The sequence below is a fragment of the Ammodytes marinus genome (assembly GCF_949987685.1).
Source record: "Ammodytes marinus genome assembly, chromosome: 6".
Classification (NCBI taxonomy): Eukaryota; Metazoa; Chordata; class Actinopteri; order Uranoscopiformes; family Ammodytidae; genus Ammodytes; species Ammodytes marinus.
The window spans coordinates 14,732,387-14,751,828 of NC_137235.1; the positions used below are offsets into that span (position 1 = coordinate 14,732,387).

Sequence of the window (19,442 nt, forward strand, 5' to 3'; positions counted from 1 at the left end):
CCTGCTAAGTGTGTTGTTTCCTCAGCAACAAGAGACACTTGTGTTACAAGTTTGGCGGGCAGCTTTCAGCTCGTCTTTGTTGAGAGCTCAGTACAAAACTATTGGTAGCTGAATGGAAAGGGCAGGAGCTATTTATGTAGGACCTCAGGAGGCAGAATGTAGCTTTTCATTTTTGTAGCTTTTTTTTTCACCAAGCAATCACCGTAGCTTTCCTGTCTGTATTCAGAGTATAAAAGTCCATGCAAAATAAAATTCCTTAGCCAATTAGCAAAAAATAAAACTGGCACTAGAGCTTTTTCACTGAGCACTTCTGTGACATTATGACTCGTGGAGGCAACACACACAAAAACCTTTTCTGGCAGTTTCCCATCCCGGTAGCTAGACAGGCGCACACTCAAAGCACACACAGGGGACATCCTCTCTGTCAAGTCCAAATGTCCCCGAGGTGTCCACCATGGTCCAGTAACCATAGCAACCATCCCACCTGGCATTTGAAATATTTGTGCGAGGCGTGATGGCGAATAAAGAAGGCAGACAATGAGACAGGAAGACAACGAGAGGAAGGAAGACCGCAGATCTGTCATTCATGAGCGAGAGTCAATATTAGTTTAGAAGAGAGGCTGAAAGACGGGGCTGTGTGTGTGTGTGTGTGTGTGTGTGTGTGTGTGTGTGTGTGTGTGTGTGTGTGTGTGTGTGTGTGTGTGTGTGTGTGTGTGTGTGTGTGTGTGTGTGTGTGTTTGGGAGGGTGTGTGTGTGTGATTCCGCATAATAAGTTGAACGAGCAAAAAGTAGCAACAATGTTTTATCATGTTGTGCATGCTTGATTTTAATAGACTGCCACCCAAAATCTCCTACATACACTCTACACCATATACCATAATTATTTTTATCATACAGCACTTACCACACAGACACACACACACACACACACACACACACACACACACACACACACACACACACACACACATTCCTACACATTCCGATGTGCTTACCCAGTGTGTTCAATAATCCTCTGCATCATCTTCAGCAAGCCTCCTCTCCTCCCTCTCCTTTCTCCTCTCTTGTCTCTAGGAGTCTTTCTCCTCCTAATTGCTCAGAGAAGTGTGATCTTTGGGGGTCCACTTCATGGCATTACTCCCTGAATTAGCTGAATGATCGACACACACACACACACACACACACACACACACACACACACACACACACACACACACACACACACACACACACACACACACACACACACACACACACATACACACACAAACACACACAGACAATGAGTCCCTGTCTCATATTAGTCTTGATCTTTCTCCATGACTGTCATAACGACCCCACTAACTAAACCAAAACTGGCTCCTTCTCTGGCACAGTGTCCGTCTTATCGTCTGCAGTCCTACAGTGTCCATCTCTTTCTCACTCTCCCTCTCTCTGTTTTTCCTTTTTCACTCCTTCCAGCTCCGTCTTTGCCCATTCACACATTCTTATACTTAATAGGATTAAGGTCTCCGAATGGGATTTGAACAAGATGATTAGTTTACTGCTCTGCCAACTCTGGCCAAAACTTTCACACACACACACGCACAAACACACACACACACACACACACACACACACACACACACACACACACACACACACACACACACACAGAGACACATACACACTTGTATGTATATCCAAATGAACCCCCCCAGTTTGCTAGACCTGGGAAGAATCTTGTGGCAGTTGGGCACGTAAAAAAGAGGTTCAGAAACTGTATAAAAGTAGGTGAGAGAGAGGGTGTGTGTATGTGTGTGTATGTGTGTGTGTGTGTGTGTGTGTGTGTGTGTGTGTGTGTGTGTGTGTGTGTGTGTGTGTGTGTGTGTGTGTGTGTGTGTGTGTGTGTGTGTGTGTGTATGTGTGTGTGTGTCAGTCCGTTGTGAGAGAGAACGACAAGGGAGGAGGGGAAGGATGAGGGATGCATGTGTGAGAATTGAGTGCTGCTCTTTCATGCCCAGGTCTTCTTAGACACACAGGGCGTCAAAAGCTCCTCTCACTCTGAAAAGACCCTTTTGAAAAGCAGCACTAAGCCCTTAACACAGGAGACCTGACTCCATCACACACACACACACACACACACACACACACACACACACACACACACACACACACACACACACAGAGGTGAGGTAAAACAGAGAAGGAGAAGGTCAGAAGAGTTAGACTAATATTAAAATGGTCAAGAGGAGGACTAAGTAAGGATGTTTTAAAGATGTTCTTCTTCATGATCTTTGCTCTATGGTGTGAGACAGAGACACCAAATTATTGTGAAAGCAGCTAAATATCCTCATATTTGTCTTCCTATTTAACAAATGACAAAGTTGTGCATCACAGCCAACATCTGCTAGAGACACAGCCCCAAAACTTCTGCTGAGCGTGAGCTCACTGCGATCACCTACAAGGAGTTTCAAAAGTTGTTTCTATAACAATGTAACATATTTGTCTGTGTTCGTTATATCAGACAGCTGAGAGATCATAAAAAAGGTATAATATGATGAATGCCACCAAGGCAAAGGCTATTCTTAGCAGGTTTGAATGTTTTCCAAAAGCTTTATTTTCCTTGTCGACACTAAAAATGTGATGATTTAAGAAAAAACAAAGGGAGAGTGTTTCCCAACCTGCATTGGCAGTGTGCTGTCAGTTTTCAATGTGTGTGTGTGTGTGTGTGTGTGTGTGTGTGTGTGTGTGTGTGTGTGTGTGTGTGTGTGTGTGTGTGTGTGTGTGTGTGTGTGTTTGTGTGTGTGTGAGTGTGTGTGTGTGTGTGTGTGAGAGTGTGTGTGTGTGTGGGGTGTGTGTGTGTGTGTGTGTGTGTGTGTGTGTGTGTGTGTGTGTGTGTGTGTGTGTGTGTGTGTGTATATGTGTGTGTGTGTTTCAAAAGGTTCTCAACTTAACAGCTTGATTTACTTCCTGTGTGGGTTCTTTACAAAAAAAACACATGCACACGCATACACACACACACACATGCAAACACACACTCACACTAGGCTCAGCAGGAGTCTGTTTTAATGAAGGTAACCTCCCGGTTTAGGCACAGGGGCAGAGGTGAGGGGTTAAACCTTGGGGAAGTCCAAAAACAAGACCAATTTCGGGGAAAAAGGAAGCGTGAAAGAGAAAAGAAGATGGAAAGCCAGAGAAGGATAGAGAGAGAACGAGAGGGGAAGTGGTGGGTGGGTCCTTTACCAAACGATTTAACTAAATTTGAAATTGAATCAGGTGCCTTGGCGCCAAACTGGGGAGGAAAATCCCCTCCTAAGTCCCAGAGAAGTCAATTTCCTAGTTGGGGTAAAACTTACTCTTCTCTCTCTCTGTCTCTCTCCCCCTCTCTCTCTCTCTCTCCTCTTTGGTGGTCTGATTGATAAATAGGGTTTAGAGTGTTCTCCTGCTCTTATTTCAGGGCTCCACACTAACCAAAACTGCCAATCACACAATTATGCATTGTGTGTGTTGTGTGTGTGTGTGTGTGTGTGTGTGTGTGTGTGTGTGTGTGTGTGTGTGTGTGTGTGTGTGTGTGTGTGTGTGTGTGTGTGTGTGTGTGTGTGTGTGAGTTTGCCCACCATCCCCCTTGTCGTACATCATAGGGACAAGGTGAAAATCAATTTCCAATCATCTCATTGCATCAGAAGATAAAGGCTAATGTCAAACTCTCTCTCTCTCACACACACACACACAACCTCTCTCTCTCTCTCTCTCTCTCTTACATGCCTAGCATGCACTACTTCACCTCTCTCATGCAACCCCTACCTCCATAGTGTTTGCCGTACTTGCAGTACCATAATTGTGACGGAAAAGGGAGTTGTACGTTCCCAAGTGAACATGTTAAGTGTGTGTGTACACACACTCTGGCCAAGATTAGTTGTCTGTGTTCAGTCGTTTACAGTGAGATCTCTGTGCGTCCTGAAACGTATGCGTATAAACTGTCAGACTGTCAACTACTCACACAGGACATATTAACAAGTTCCTTACTGATTTCTACATCCGATAGGCAGATGAAGTAGATGCAAACTGTATAGCTACATACTCTGCTGTGTGTGTGTGTTTGTGTGTATGTGTGTGTGAGTTTAAGGAGCACTTTCAGAGAGTTTATTTGGTTTTAGAGTTCCAGCGGTTAAAGCAGCGGGGCTGTTTTCCAAACCCCCCTGGCCCTGTAAAAACAGTATCAGGATACACTCTATTTGATTCAGACCAGCCGCTGTGTGTCCGTGAGCTTGTGTGTGTGTCTGTGTGCACACAAATGAGGAGAAGAACATGTGTGTGTTTGTGTTTTGTTTATAGAACAGCAAAGATGAAGCCTTATTTTCATCTATGTTTATTTGTAAAGTCTCATTGCAGGATCAGGTTGATTGAGCTTGTCATGGCATCAGTATGTGCATGTGTGTGTGAGTGTGCAGGCAGGTACAGGTGTACACATACATATTTATGTATGTACAGTATGTTTTGGGGATATTTCTCTTTACATTTGTGGGGTGTTGTGGAATATTGTGCATATACCAAATGGACAGGGGGAACTTTTCTTCATATAGCCAGGAAACACAATTGTGTTGCCCCTCGTAGTAGTTAGTTTGCTATAGCCAACTTTGAACATCTCAAATGTTGCCTGCAGATGCCATTATTAGTGGGTGTAGATGCAGATCAGTGCATTTTCTTTTTCTCCAGTATCCCTGCTACGTCTGTCTCTTTGCTAATAAGCTACAGTCACCGGAGAAAGCGTATTCCAATTCTGTGTATTTGTGTCCCTGACGTCTCTAACGGCTAAATTCCCTTATTCCTTTTAAATGCAAAAATGGACAGACATTTGCCATTTTATTTGGCTACCAAAGATTAGTACTATGGTCCTCGGTCTTTAAACACCCTCTCTGTCATTTGCCTTTTTTGGGGGGCAACAAACGATGACTTTTGATGCAGGTGTTCTGCAGAAGACGCAGCAGGTGGAAACATCAGGGGATGGATGTGTGACCTGCAGCCCTGATCATACGATCACAGACACAGGAATGTGAGGAATGTTCCGGGGCATTAGCAGTTAGCCGATTAGCACGGTGGGGGTCACTGGGGCCACAGCCAGGGTCAAGAGCTGGAAGGTCAACGGTGAAAGGTCAAATAGGTATGTCTGGAACTTGGTTCTGCTTTGGTGTGTGTCCTCTTTCTCCCATGTTGACATTGTTTATGAGCTTTTTACATCTGCATACTTCCAGACAGTTAAATCCATACTTCAACTTAAAATGAATTTATTTATATATCTGCTTGTGTGTATGCAAGCGTGCTTAACACTTCATTCCATGGTCCTCGTTTTTTGGCCATCCCTTCAGCACCTTCAGTTGTGCGTGTCCTTCACTAAATCAAGTTGTTATACCAACCAGTGATAGCATGAACGTATTTCACTCAGCTGCAGACTGTAGATTCAACTCTGTGTGAGACACCTGTTCGTGTGATTTAGTGTATTTATGTTTCTGGTGTGAGTCAAGAGCCCACATGAACACAAATGGCTGGAGGTGTGTGTCACTCTCTGCAGTCAATTTTGTGTGTATTCTTTTGTTTTTCTTTTTTTTCCCCTGTGCTCCGAGGTTCAGCTTGCTTAAAGTGGCTGAAAATTAAATCTCTGTAAACCCCAGGGCTCATACTTACGAACACAGACGCATGCGTACACCCACCAATATCCATCACTCACTCCTTAAAAGCTCAGGAAGGTGGGGGGGGGGGGGGGGGGGTAGAGTGGGAGTGGGAGAGATGAGTGGGAGAGATGAGAGGAGGGACAGAAAGCTCATAGAGAAGCGGAGGTCACTAGTGCCCCCTACAGGTTGTTTAAGCATGTATAGCCTCTCTTTCACCTGAGTTGGAAGGATGCTGAAAGCAGATAGTTGAATTGCATCTGCCTGTAGATACATGGACACTCGTCAGAGAAGGCGTTTGTTTTTTTTCTGTCACTGAGAGAAGAATCGAGACAGCTGATTCAATTTGGCGAAGGAGCTCAATTTAGCAAATGATTTCTTTCTGGCTCTGAAGTTCCCCCCGCTGCATTCAGTTGATTACATCAAGTGCTTGTGCTGCAAAGAGAGTGGCTGTGTGACAGCTGGGCTTAACTCTACCTCCTCATTTCTCTTTCTGTGTCCAGGGATCTCAGCGAGAACCAGATCCAGGGGGTTCCAAGGAAAGCCTTCCGGGGAGCCGTGGAGATCAAGAACCTGTAAGTGGCACTTTGCAGAACTTCCTGTGTATGTGATGGTGGTGTGGCAGCGTACACACACACACACACATACACACACACACACACACACACACACACACACACACACACACACACACACACACAGAAAAAAGCATGCAGGCGTCCATCACTGACTCACCGTGTTTGCAAATTGTGCACAGCCCCCGTGTGCCAGTGCATCAATATTTCATTGTGTTAAATGTCATGTGCCTCCTGTTTGCTGTATTGACCGCCACCGCTGCTCATTAGCAGCTGTGTGTGTGTGTGTGCGTGTGTGTGTGTGTGTGTGTGTGTGTGTGTGTGTGTGCGTGTGTGTGTGTGTGTGTGTGTGTGTGTGTGTGTGTGTATGTGTGTGTGTGTGTGTGTGTGTGTGTGTGTGTGTGTGTGTGTGCTATGGATGTTGCCTTATGTGGCATTTATGTTTTTTTCCCCTCTTTGCTATGCCTCAGTCCTAGTTATGATGATTGACGATAATTGTCAGGTAAAGTAATTGCCCAGCAGTAATTCTAGACATATGGATTTTTTACTTACTGTATTTCGAGGCATCCTTGTTTTTTTCCACCTCACATCATCTTTTTGAAATGCCTTGCAATTATTGTAAAAGGACAGGGCAGTGTGTGTGTGTGTGTGTGTGGGTGTGTGTGTGTGTGTGTGTGTGTGTGTGTGTGTGCGTGCATATGCATGGGGTTGACAGCACATGATTTACTGTCCTTATGTCTTAATTAAATTGTTTCAGCAAAGCGATTCTAAAAGAAGGGGAGGGAGGGAAGGAAGGAGAGAGGTAAAAAGCAGCGCGTACAAATTAGACGTCAGATAGAAGAGAGCAGGAAACGAGAATGGACACAGAGATGTACAGTATATGAACATTTAGAAGTAATCTACAAAGAGCAAGGAGCTCAAAAGATAGAACTAAAGGCAAAGATGCAGGTTGGACAGAGTTAGGTTTTCGATGAGTAGGCCACGGGGGAAGCTGTTCCTTTGTCTTCTTTAGCTGTCTTGATTTGCCTTTCACATATACTGTGCCTTTACATCTAAACAGCTTCTTTTTTTATTTTCTTCTTTGTGTGTGCATGTGTTTATGCAGCCAGTTGGACTACAACCACATCAGCTGTATTGAAGATGGTGCTTTCCGAGCGTTACGTGACCTGGAAGTGCTGTAAGTACCTGTTTTATTAAGTCACCCTGCCGAAACCACAGCAGAGGCTTCAGTGATCTGACCGCTAACAGCAGTGGGGTTATGGAACAGCCAATATCCTCATTGACCTTTAAAAGACTGCATTGGCCGTGCAGCTCCTAGAAAAAGACAGTTTTGTACATACTGTATTTTGTACACTGTATTTTTCTCTCCTCTCTTTTTTATCATATAGTGAGGGATAAGGCAAGATTGCTTTGACTTTAAAGCCAATACAAATTTTTAAAATGGTGAGCGAGCATTTAATTAAAGTTTTTTTTAAACGGCAAAATATCAAAATTATGGATCGTTTGCTAGGTAACTGTGTATATGAATAGATGTACAAGGTGTACAATCACACTTGATTTGCCTTGAGAGAATACATTAAATGCATATGCGTTTTAATTTTCTTTTTGCTTTGAATTATAATTTGTTTGCTTGTTTTCAGGGTATCCATTATCCAATTATTCCAATATGTCAATTATTTGCTTTGTGTCCTGCAGTGACAGTCTCAACAATTTAATAGGGAATAATGACATTATGTTTTAATGTTCTGTCGGAGAAAAAGCAAGGAACACTGTCAAGTCTGAGCTGGCTTTAATCACATGAGGCAGCGCACATAGGGGACGTATTACTAAGTCCCCTATATGCGCTGCCTCATGTGATTAAAGCCAGCTCAGCCAGTAAGCGAGTAGATTATGTAAAAGGGAAAATTTACAAAACTCAGGGTTATCGAGGCACAACTTATTTGAAAGACGGGTTCAGTTGACAGGATTTACGTACCAGAGTTAAATATTTCACCGACTTGAAATTCCGTATACCCATCTTTTCCCAAGAAGCCTCTTCTCTGTGTAAGTGCAAAAAAAACCCTGTGATTGCAGAAGAGGCCTATCAATCAAATGTGCTGTTGTGTCTTCTCTCATCTTTCTCCTCTCCTCAGCACCCTCAACAACAACAACATCAGCCGACTGTCCGTGGCCAGTTTCAACCACATGCCCAAGCTCAGAACCTTGTAAGTGGACACACACCGACACCGGGCATTTTTTTGTACCTATTACCGGCCCGAGGGGAAGGATTCCTCTCATCTCCTTGCCTGTTTGTTCAATCGATTGATCGATTTTGAACTTGCACCTCTCCCTCCTCCCCTCCCCGTCCTTGTCTTCAAATCTATCATTCCTCCTCTCCCTCCCTCCCTCCCTCCCTCCCACCTGTTCTCTCCCCATCCCCTCTTCTTTTGCCAGTCGCCTGCACTCCAACAACCTGCAGTGTGACTGCAACGTGGCCTGGCTGTCCGAGTGGTTGCGACAGCGCCCCCGCCTGGGTCTCTACACGCAGTGCATGGCCCCGCCGCATCTGAGGGGGCACAACGTGGCAGAGGTGCAGAAGAAGGAGTTTGTCTGCACAGGTATTGGCCGACATTGACTTATTTTTTGCTTTGACGTCTATTTGGGGCGACATTCTGTACATGCGCTAGTTATTGTTGTTACACAGTGGCAAAACCTTTCTTTCTGCTTTTTTCTCTCATTTGCTTTTTTTCCTACTGTCCCTTTTGCTTGTGCTTTTCAAGATGAAGACGAAGGCGAGTATTCATGTTCTGTTGCATGGCTTGGCTTGACCCCCCCCCCCACCAACACCCACACATACACACACACACACACACACACACACACACACACACACACACACACACACACACACACACACACACACACACACACACACACACACAGTGCACTCACCAAAATACACTTTTTTTCTTCACTGAGTTCTTCTGTCAGCTGGGATATTGTTCACCTCTGGGATTTTACACCAAGCGTAACTGTTATCCATGGATAATATTGGCCCTCTGTCTCTGTGTAGGTCACCAGTCGTCATCATCGTCCACCTGCAGTGTGTTACAGTGCCCCGAGTCCTGCACCTGCAGTAACAACATCGTGGACTGCAGAGGGAAGGGACTGACAGAAATACCCACCAACCTGCCTGAAACCATTACTGAGATGTAAGGCACACTTATAATCCCCCCCCCCCCTCCCCACACACACACACACACACATACACACTTGCTTTCCCCTACATGCACATACATGCACTCAAAAATCCTGCATCCATGCTTGGTGCAGTGATATTTTCTCTCTCTCTCTCTCTCTCTCTCTCTCTCTCTCTCTCTCGCTTTTTCTCTCTCCATCTTTCACTTTGCGTCCCCCCCTTTTTCTTTCTTTTGTCTCCTTCCACCTTTCTGTTTCACTACTTCTCTTTCTCTGTGTGTGGCGGAATAAAAACCACACATCTGTGAAATGAGAAAGCCTGGCCATGCAGCTCTCTCCACCGCTTAAGAAAATAATGAAAGGGATAGAGGGAGGATAGAATTGAAAGATGAATCCAAAGGACAAAGAGCTCACATCTCTATCTAAAGTGGAGGCGGGCGTCAACGAGAGAGAGGAACCATCAGAGCCAGCAGATTTAGACTGGCGGAGATCAGTCATAAAAACGTACATAACAAATTAGGACTCAAGATGTGATTTTGACTATATTTGACTTTGTAGAGGAGAAGCGTTTTAAAGCCTCAAGCCACACATCCTGAATATTGAACTACTGGGTCTCACCATTTTTAGGAATTAGTTTCAGCTATTGTAAACAAAACTGTTCAACAAAAGGCTCTGACAGCAAAATGTTCAAATGCTGTGTCATTTTAATGGTAAGTATGCAGACGCCTTTCTCATGAAGACTTGTGACTTAACTTGGTGGTGCGTGAATTGACCCTAAGACTTGATTTGGACCGGTCTCATTTGGTCTGAGACCCAATTGAAGACCTCCCTCTGAATCGAAACCTTCTCTGACAACCTAATTGTAAATGTTAACATCTTAACATTCTTGACAAAACTCTTTACAATTTGCCTCCCTTTGACATCCACTAATAGTAGTGGAGCCGACATATAAGTTGACTTTACTTGGACTCTCGATTGTAAAGTATATTGCATATGTTTTCATTTTGGACTTGACTTTGATTAGTTTGGCTTGAGTTGAGACTTGATTTGGACTTGCCCCAAAATAACATGATACAATCCTCCTTTTTGACCAGTCAAACATGTTACTGGAGTGGAGCTGAACAAAAGAGAACAGCAAATGCAAACACAAACTCTTTTTAGGAAAAATGTTTCACAACCAAATGGTTGGTTTGCAAAATCATGCTCCTGCGCCTTTTTTCGTCACGGTTACTGAACTTTTAAAATGTTAAGAGAGCGCCTTTCCCCCTTTTTTGTTTGAGCCCTCCAGATGTCTTTCTCTCTCCTGGCCTGGGCTCTGCATGCCAGAGTCGGACTGGCACTAAATGGAACACTGACCAGATAGTCCAATAGTGTTTGTGTGAACGTCTGACTGTACACACGTTAAAGAGGGCAAAAGATCAGAGGAAAAGTGACAGACTTTGGCAACGGTCATCAAAGCGCCTTATCTGGAAACGTTCCCTTTAGCCAGAGCCCCCGGGAGCGAGCAGACGATACAGCAGCGATAGCACTGTGATATGGGGAATGTTAATGTTGCTTCTAAATGGTCTGTGTGTGTGTGTGTGTGTGTGTGTGTGTGTGTATGTGTGTGTGTGTGTGTGTGTGTGTGTGTGTGTGTGTGTGTGTGTGTGTGTGTGTGTGTGTGTGTGTGTGTGTGTGTGTGTGTGTGTGTGTGTTTGGTTCCAGACGACTGGAGCAAAACGCCATCAAGGTGATCCCAGCTGGGGCCTTTTCTCCTTATAAGAAGCTGCGCAGGATGTGAGTAGATGAGGAGATACATGTATTGTGCACCATGTCAACCAGAAAACCACAACAAAAAAACTTCTGTTTTCTGTCCTGTTTGTGGGTTGTGTTGACCTCCGTGTTTCACTTTTCATGTTTCTTTCCCCCCTCTCGTGGATTCTGACTGTCTTGTTTCTCTTGGCTCTGTCCTTCACAGAGACTTGAGCAACAACCAGATATCAGAGTTAGCTCCGGACGCCTTCCAAGGTCTGCGCTCCCTCAACTCACTGTGAGTACTGTGTGTGATATGTTTGTATTTGTTTGCGGGTTTACAAAAAAAAAAAAAAAAAACGCCTTATCCCTTTGAAAATCACGAGGAACCGTCTGGCTCTTCTAACATCTGTTTGACCCTGAGTGAAAGTTTATCATAACTTCGTTTTTTGTTTAAGCCATCACCTCTATCTGTTATGTTAACACTGCACTCACCCAAGATCATTTCTGACACCTGAGAGCGCAATAACAAAGCAAGAAGGGGAAAGAAACACAAGCAGTCCCACCATCAGACACCATTTACACGAGCCAACAGTGAGGCCAAAGCATCATTATATGTGGGGGGGAAAACGCCTACAAGTGAGCACATCTGAAAGGATTTCCTCACTGCACAGGACATAAACAAACAATAATCTCAGTTTAGCAACTGTACCTAGGCGGGGCGGCTGTAGCTCAGGATGTAGAGCAGGTCGTCCTCTGACCTCAGGGTTCGGCAGTTTCAATCCCGTTTCTCAAACCACCTCCTATTCCCGCTGCAAGGCACTGAACATGTGTCTTGCTGGCCAATGGTTGGATAGTATGTTGTGTAGAATGCTTTCACCTGTGTTAATCAGTGGAGTAAAACCTTGTAGACCTCTATAAATGTACCCATGTGCCATTTAGGCACCAACCTACACTACAAACATTAGTATACCTGGCTAGCTAGTTACATACAGTAGTTGTAACATATGATTACCGCCCACACCATGGGAGCCAGTATAACTCCAATGCTTTTTTTTTAATTTAGAAAAAAACACTGTGTTCCTTATTCTTAATTCTTTGTCACATTTGAAAACAAGTCAACAAAGTTAAAGTTACAGTTGATGTTGCAACAGTTACTAAATGCCTGAATTTGGAACATGGCGTAATTTAAAGAGACCAAATAGAGAATACCATTTTTATTTGACGTTTTAGACAATAATGGCAGCGCTTCTTGTTTCCTCGTTGGCGCGAGTCCAAGGTCGGACCATCTGCTGTGCGTGTGAAGCTTTGTGAAGACAGGCGGGGAGAGGGAGGGAGGGAGTAGCGTTATTTCATGAAGAAGTTATATTAAGGTCTCGTCTCTCCAAAGTCAATAATTCATAAATGCTGAATTGCTGAATGGAGGCTTCTGCCACTTCATTACACATTCACCACAGAGAGAATGGGACACACACATTCATGCTGACACACCACATACAGTATGGCTTTCACTTCAAGCTGCACTGTGTGTCCATTGTGTGTCAGGGTTCGTAAATGAGCCATCGATTCTGTCTGTAAGTCTGTAGTACGTCTGTCTGTGTGTGTGTGTGTGTGTGTGTGTGTGTGTGTGTGTGTGTGTGTGTGCGTGCGTGCGTGCGTGCGTGCGTGCGTGCGTGCGTGCGTGTGTGTGTGTGTGTGTGTGTGTGTGTGTGTGTGTGGAATGGGTGGGTGGGTGGGTGCGCAAAATAGTACGTGTTAATATGTGTGTGTGAGACATAAATGAAGCGTCCACTAACGGCGTAGTGAGTTTCCCAACCTCAGGTCTCCCAGGGACAGCCACTCAGCACAATGAAATAAAAGCCAATCTAAAGCACATGTTTTTCGACTGCCTGCATGCACCGCTCAACTCAGCGTGGAGCGTAAAGATGACTGATAACTATTCCTGTGTGTGTGTGTGTGTGTGTGCATGTGCGTGCATGCATGCTTGTGTGCGTGCGTGTGTGTGTGCGTCTAAAGTATTTATTTGGTAAGCAAGTGGCAGTCCCAGCCTTGTCCTGTTTATGTATGTAATCTGATCTATTTATTTTTAAAAAGCCTTTCTCTGATAACAGCGTACATTGCTCAGAGCCAGATTTATGGAGGGCTTTTTTTATTGTGACATATAGATGAAAAGTGTTCGTAAATAGTTAAGCTTCATGTCTATAGTGTTGACATAAAGCCAGCTGTTGGCAGCCAGTCACAGAGTCAGTGTTTTTCCTGGTGGTGTTGTATTTGTGTTATAACTTAGAAGCCAAAAAGGAAAAGAGGGTGGTGTCATTTTTGATTAAGATCTTATCAATTCAGGCTTTAATGTTTTGCCCCGGGTGTTTTTTTGCGTTCCCTTCAGTAAGTTACACCCCGTTGGTTTGATTCTGCATTTAAATAATGTTGGCTGGGTCGGAAGAACTGTTTCACCTCTCTGTACTCCAGGAAAGGTTATAGCCTAATTCCAAGATGGTTACACTAGATACAGTCATATGAAAAAGTTTGGGAACCCCTCTCAGCCGGCATTATAATTGACTCTGCTTTCACAAAAAAAATATAAAAGTGGTATGTCTTTAATTTACCAGGAACAGCTAAGTACTGGGATGTTTTCCAAACAAAGATTTTTTGAAAAGCAGTATTTGGTTGTATGAAATAAAATAAAATGTGAAAAACTGGCTGTGCAAAAATGTGGGTACCCTTGTGGTTTTGTTGATTTTAATGCCTGTAAAAGCACGTAAAACTGATGACTTTAAACACAAAGTTGGTTGGATTATGTTGTTAAGCCTTGAACCTCATAGAAATGTCTGTTTAATCATGAGAAAATGTATTTTAGGTGCCTAAATGCAAGTTGCACTTCTCTTTGACTCTCTGCTGAAGTGAGACAGAATGGGATCATCAAAACAGCTCCCAAAAGATCTGAAAAACAAAGATTGTTCATTGTCATGGTTTAGGGGAAGGCTACAAGAAGCTTTCCCAAAGGTTTCAATTGTCAATTTCGACTGTAGGGAACGTTGTCAGGAAATGGAAGGACACAGGCACAGTGGCAGTTAAACCCAGGCATGGCAGACCAAGAAAAAAACAGGAGCGGCATAGGTGGAGGATTGTGAGAATGGTTGCACACAACCCACAGATCACCTCCAAAGACCTGCAAGAACATCTGGCTGCAGATTGTGTATCTGTACATCGTTCAACAATTCAGCGCAATTTGCACCAAAACATCTGCTTTTTATAAAGACCAAATAACTTAATTTTTGTCTCATCAGTCCAAAGCATTTTCTTCCAATATGAATCTGGCTTGTCTAAATGAGCTTTTGCATACTCCATGCAACTGTATCTGTGGCGTGGGCGCAGAAAGGGCTTCCTTCTCATCACCTGGCCATACAGATGTTTTGGTGCAAATTGCACTGATTTGTTGAACCATGTACAGATACACAATCTGCTGCCAGATGTTCTTGCAGGTCTTTGGAGGTGATCTTTGGGTTGTGTGCAACCATTCTCACAATCCGCCGCATATGCCGCTCTTGTACTTTTCTTGGTCTGCTAGACCTGGGTTTAACTGCAACTGTGCCTGTGTCCTTCCATTCCCTGACAACATTCCTTACAGTAGAAATTGACAATTGAAACCTTTGGGAAAGCTTCTTGTAGCCTTCCCCTAAACCATGATAATGAATAATCTTTGTTTTTAAGATCTTTTGGGAGCAGTTTTGATGATCCCATTCTGTCTCACTTCAGCAGAGAGTCAAAGAGAAGTGCAACTTGCATTTAGGCACCTAAAATACATTTTCTCATGATTAAACAGACATTTCTATGAGGTTTAAGGCTTAACAACATAATCCAACCAACTTTGTGTTTAAATTCATCAGTTTTACATGCTGTTACAGGCATTAAAATCAACAAAACCACAAGGGTACCCACATTTTTGCACAGCCAGTTTTTCACATTTTATTTTATTTCATACAACCAAATACTGCTTTTCAAAAAATCTTTGTTTGGAAAACATCCCAGTACTTAGCTGTTCCTGGTAAATTAAAGACATACCACTTTTATATTTTTTTTGTGAAAGCAGAGTCAATTATAATGCCGGCTGAGAGGGGTTCCCAAACTTTTTCATATGATTGTACATGCCCTACATGTGTTAGATAAAAATAAATAAAAAAATCCATACATTTATTTTTATTTAATAAAAACTACTTGCAGCCACATATTCCTCTAAGGAGAAATGATTGTAGCCCTCAGACATTTCCGACACCTGGGATTCAGAATTATTCCTGCAGGCTGCTTGTAATTAGGGTCTGTGACAATTTGACATAAAGGCAGACAATTTTTTTTGAGCGCTTACCAAATATGAATTTCATATTTGAAAAAAAAAGGCACTCAAATGAATCCATTAGGAAAGGACACTCAATCAAAGGAACAGAATGTAGTGATAATGGCTCTCTTTACAGTACATGCTTAGTGTTACAATTAATAATATTACCAGACACATTTGTTTGTGTGCTTGCTCATACTGATGTAGCATTTGTGCTCAACAGGGTACTATATGGGAACAAGATCACAGAGATTTCCAAAGGTCTGTTGGAGGGACTGTTTTCTCTACAGCTATTGTGAGTATACATGCACACGACCACAGACACACGCACGCACACACACACACACACACACACACACACACACAAACACACACACACACACACACACACCTAGGAGCACACACAGTTGCAACTTAAGAAGTCACATCCGCATCTCATTGATATTCAGCTGAAAAGTGCTTATCCAAACCATCATGAGCCATCATCACTGACCTGTAACATTTGAAGCACTCGTTTTGGAATGGTAACAGGATAAGCCTTCATCGAACCATCTCCCTCTCTCTCTCTCTCTCCCCCTCTCTCTCTCTCCCTCGGTCCCTGTCGCTTCTATCTTACAGGTTACTGAATGCTAATAAGATAGTGTGTCTGCGTGTGGACGCCTTTCAGGACCTGCACAACCTCAATCTGCTATCTCTTTATGACAACAAGCTCCAGACCATCGCCAAGGGGACCTTCGCATCACTAAGAGCCATACAAACACTGTACGTACACACACATACAAACACACACAGCCCAGTGTGCACACAGACTTGGCTTATAGCAGTGACTAATAAGGTGTGAAAAATACGGAGCACTAGCAACTGGCAACTGTGGACATAAACTGTGGTCGTAAGCCAAAGTAAAAAACAATTATAGTTTCAGAAAAGCGCTGTAGGTATAGCTTCTGATCTAAAAAAAATGTAATATTGTTTGTTATTTCAACTGCTTAAAAAACATATTTCTTTATATAATCTTTATCTTACAAAGACATTTTTTTTTAAAGTCAAAGAAAATTTGTCTTTTCCTGGATTTCACAAAGTCTTATGAATGAGTCCAAAATGTCGAACTCTAAACTGTACTGACAGCTTACTGGTTTGTTTTTCTTTGTTTGTGTGTGTGTGTGTGTGTGTGTGTGTGTGTGTGTGTGTGTGTGTGTGTGTGTGTGGGTTTATCAGCCACTTGGCCCAAAACCCGTTTATCTGTGACTGCCATCTGAAGTGGCTGTCAGACTACCTGCAGGACAATCCCATTGAGACGAGCGGTGCCCGCTGCACCAGCCCCCGCCGGCTCGCCAACAAACGAATCGGACAAATCAAAAGCAAGAAGTTCCGCTGCTCAGGTAAAAAACCCATTGTTTAACCTCCCCCTCTCCTTACCTCAGACACACAGAATACAGACTCCCACACATAGGATCCAAATGTACTGTTCGCTTTCCATTGTTTTCATTCTATGTCTCCCTACTGGGATTTCCCCCTTAGCCTCTCTTACTAACCTCAACTCCCTCTTTTCGGCATTTTTTGGAAAACCACACACACAGGCACACATTCACACACACACACACACACACACACACACACACACACACACACACACACACACACACACACACACACACACACACACACACACACATACACACACACACACAGCCAGTGCTTACTTAATGTCTTGTCTTTTGATGTTTTTTCACTTTCACTCTCTCTGTCTCTGTCTCTCCATTAGCTAGAGAACAGTATTTCATCCCAGGTATTGAACATCGAGCATGTTTGCGCTCGTTTGTGTGTGAGTACTTGGGTGTGGATATGTCTTAAGTCATTTTTAGGGACATACTGTATACTTCTACCACTTAATATCAGTTGATTGGGGACGGGTTTCGCAATCTGGGACTAAAGTGGATTTTTGGGTCAGTGGTAAGGGTTAGGTTTAAAAAAGTCTCAGTACTGGTTATCATTTCAGTTTTTGGGCCCCCTCCGACAAGCTTTTACGAGCTTATCTGGGGTTCCCTATTTCACACGTCCTGCATTGCCATTAAGTATAGCATGGAATTATTTCTCAATGATAAGATGATGACTTGTGAGTAAACATTAGAGCAACATAAGTCTCCAATCAACTGAATATAATTTTACATAAAGACCCCAAAAGTGACCTAAGTAAACGTATGTGTGTGTGTGTGTGGGGGGGGGGGGGGTGGGGGGGGGGTGTGAGACACTGTTTGGTCCGTCACTCCGGATGCTGCTCACTCACACGCTCTTGACACTTGGAATGACTTGCCTTGACTGACACCTCTTGAATGCCACGACATTTCCTTTTAATTGTCTTTAAAATGCATCGCAATGCATCACGTCTAACCAGCCACCAGATAATCACACCCCTCTCTTGCACTGGGGCTATATTTTCTTTCTCGATTGTAACCGTAACCTTGACGACAAAGGGGGAGAAAAAACAACTGGATTAATAAGCTCAGGCCCCCGTCACCTGGTCACTGTAATGAGAGAATATGCTTAAGAAATGAAAGTATATTGGTCCAGCCATCACAGAGACTATATTTGATATTAGTCCTCTAGCTTCTTAGCACATCTAATGATAGCTAACGTATGAGCGTGTGTCCACGAGCATCTGTGTCTCTTTTGCCCACTGCAGAACATCAAAAGGTCACGCTGTAACCATGCTCGGAGGAGCGCTGGGAAATATGTAAATCAGACATGCATATGAGATCAGTAGCAGGGCTAAAGGCGGTCATTACCACGGCAGCACACAGAGGACGCATGGTGCGTGTTGGACGAGAGCAAGCGTGTGTGTGTGTGTGTGTGTGTGTGTGTGTGTGTGTGTGAACGTGTGTGTGAACGTGTGTGTGAACGTGTATGTGTGTGTAGTCATGAACTCACCGGAGGGACAGAGGTTTCAAAGCCCAGATAGCACACACAGGGCAAAGCTGAATAATTTAAGAACATTTGCAGTTGAAAAGTTGAATAAACATGTTTTATCCTGTGGTACAACCTCGGTATCACACACCAATATAGTTTAATTTGTCCCCTATTTTCATGATGTAATATGTTGGATCCGATCTCATATTTGTGTTTGAACAAAACAATGTATCCTGAATTGTGGGAGCTTCTGGCAGTTTTTTATCCCACCAACCATTTCTTGTTTTGGTGTTGAGAAGATGGGACCTGCTGAAGTGGTTGATGTAAAGGAATACACAAAACAAAATAATGTCCTTGGGAGTTTGTTGAGGACTGGCTACGTCATCTTGCGAATCCAAAACAACGAGTTTGAGTCAGTCGGTCTTCGAGCAAACACGGCCGGGGATGTGTGTTGGATGAGAACACCCACCAAATGTCATGTTATGCCAGCACCATTCTCACTATTCACGAGTCATTACCCTCTTTAAACGAATCACTGCCTGGGGACTGAACACGGAAAAAATTGCAGCACTTTCTCTCCGTTTTTCATCAGTCCCCCCCCCCCCCCCCCCCCCTCCTGTTCAAACAAACGAGTGAAATCCCTTCTTCTCTCTCCTACTGCCTCTCTCACACACTCAGGAGTACACCATGTTACCAGCTGTAAGTAACACACACACTCAAACATGACTCCGAATCCCTCACCTCTCGTCCCCTGAGCTGGCCTCTGACCTTTAACCTCTTCCGCAGTGACCTTTTGACTCCCCTCTGTGACCCCTCTTGTTGATCAACAAACAACAACAACCAGAACATTTAAATGAAACTCACACAATGGTTCATGTATTTTATCTGTTCATTCAGTTCACGTGTGTGTTTGTGTGCACGTTTGTTGGTATATGTGTGTTTGTGTGTGTGTGTGTGTGTGTGTGTGTGTGTGTGTGTGTGTGTGTGTGTGTGTGTGTGTACATGTGTGTGTGTGCATGCGTGCGTGTGTGTGTTCCTAGAAGTCAGGGCTTCTCTTGCCTTCAGTGCTGCTGT

General features: G+C 43.7%; 1 protein-coding gene across 3 annotated transcripts in view; it reads left to right on the forward strand.

The window, feature by feature from the left end:
- slit2 (slit homolog 2) overlaps nucleotides 1-19,442 on the forward strand; it is a 90,414-nt gene that overhangs the window by 48,796 nt on the left and 22,176 nt on the right. For all 3 annotated transcript variants that reach the window (XM_080029404.1, XM_080029405.1, XM_080029406.1), the window contains 10 exons: nucleotides 6,152-6,223; nucleotides 7,329-7,400; nucleotides 8,356-8,427; nucleotides 8,657-8,820; nucleotides 9,276-9,414; nucleotides 11,105-11,176; nucleotides 11,358-11,429; nucleotides 15,688-15,759; nucleotides 16,083-16,226; nucleotides 16,680-16,843. In XM_080029404.1, coding sequence (XP_079885530.1) covers nucleotides 6,152-6,223; nucleotides 7,329-7,400; nucleotides 8,356-8,427; nucleotides 8,657-8,820; nucleotides 9,276-9,414; nucleotides 11,105-11,176; nucleotides 11,358-11,429; nucleotides 15,688-15,759; nucleotides 16,083-16,226; nucleotides 16,680-16,843 — 1,043 coding nt within the window. The remainder of the gene's footprint in view (nucleotides 1-6,151; nucleotides 6,224-7,328; nucleotides 7,401-8,355; nucleotides 8,428-8,656; nucleotides 8,821-9,275; nucleotides 9,415-11,104; nucleotides 11,177-11,357; nucleotides 11,430-15,687; nucleotides 15,760-16,082; nucleotides 16,227-16,679; nucleotides 16,844-19,442) is intronic.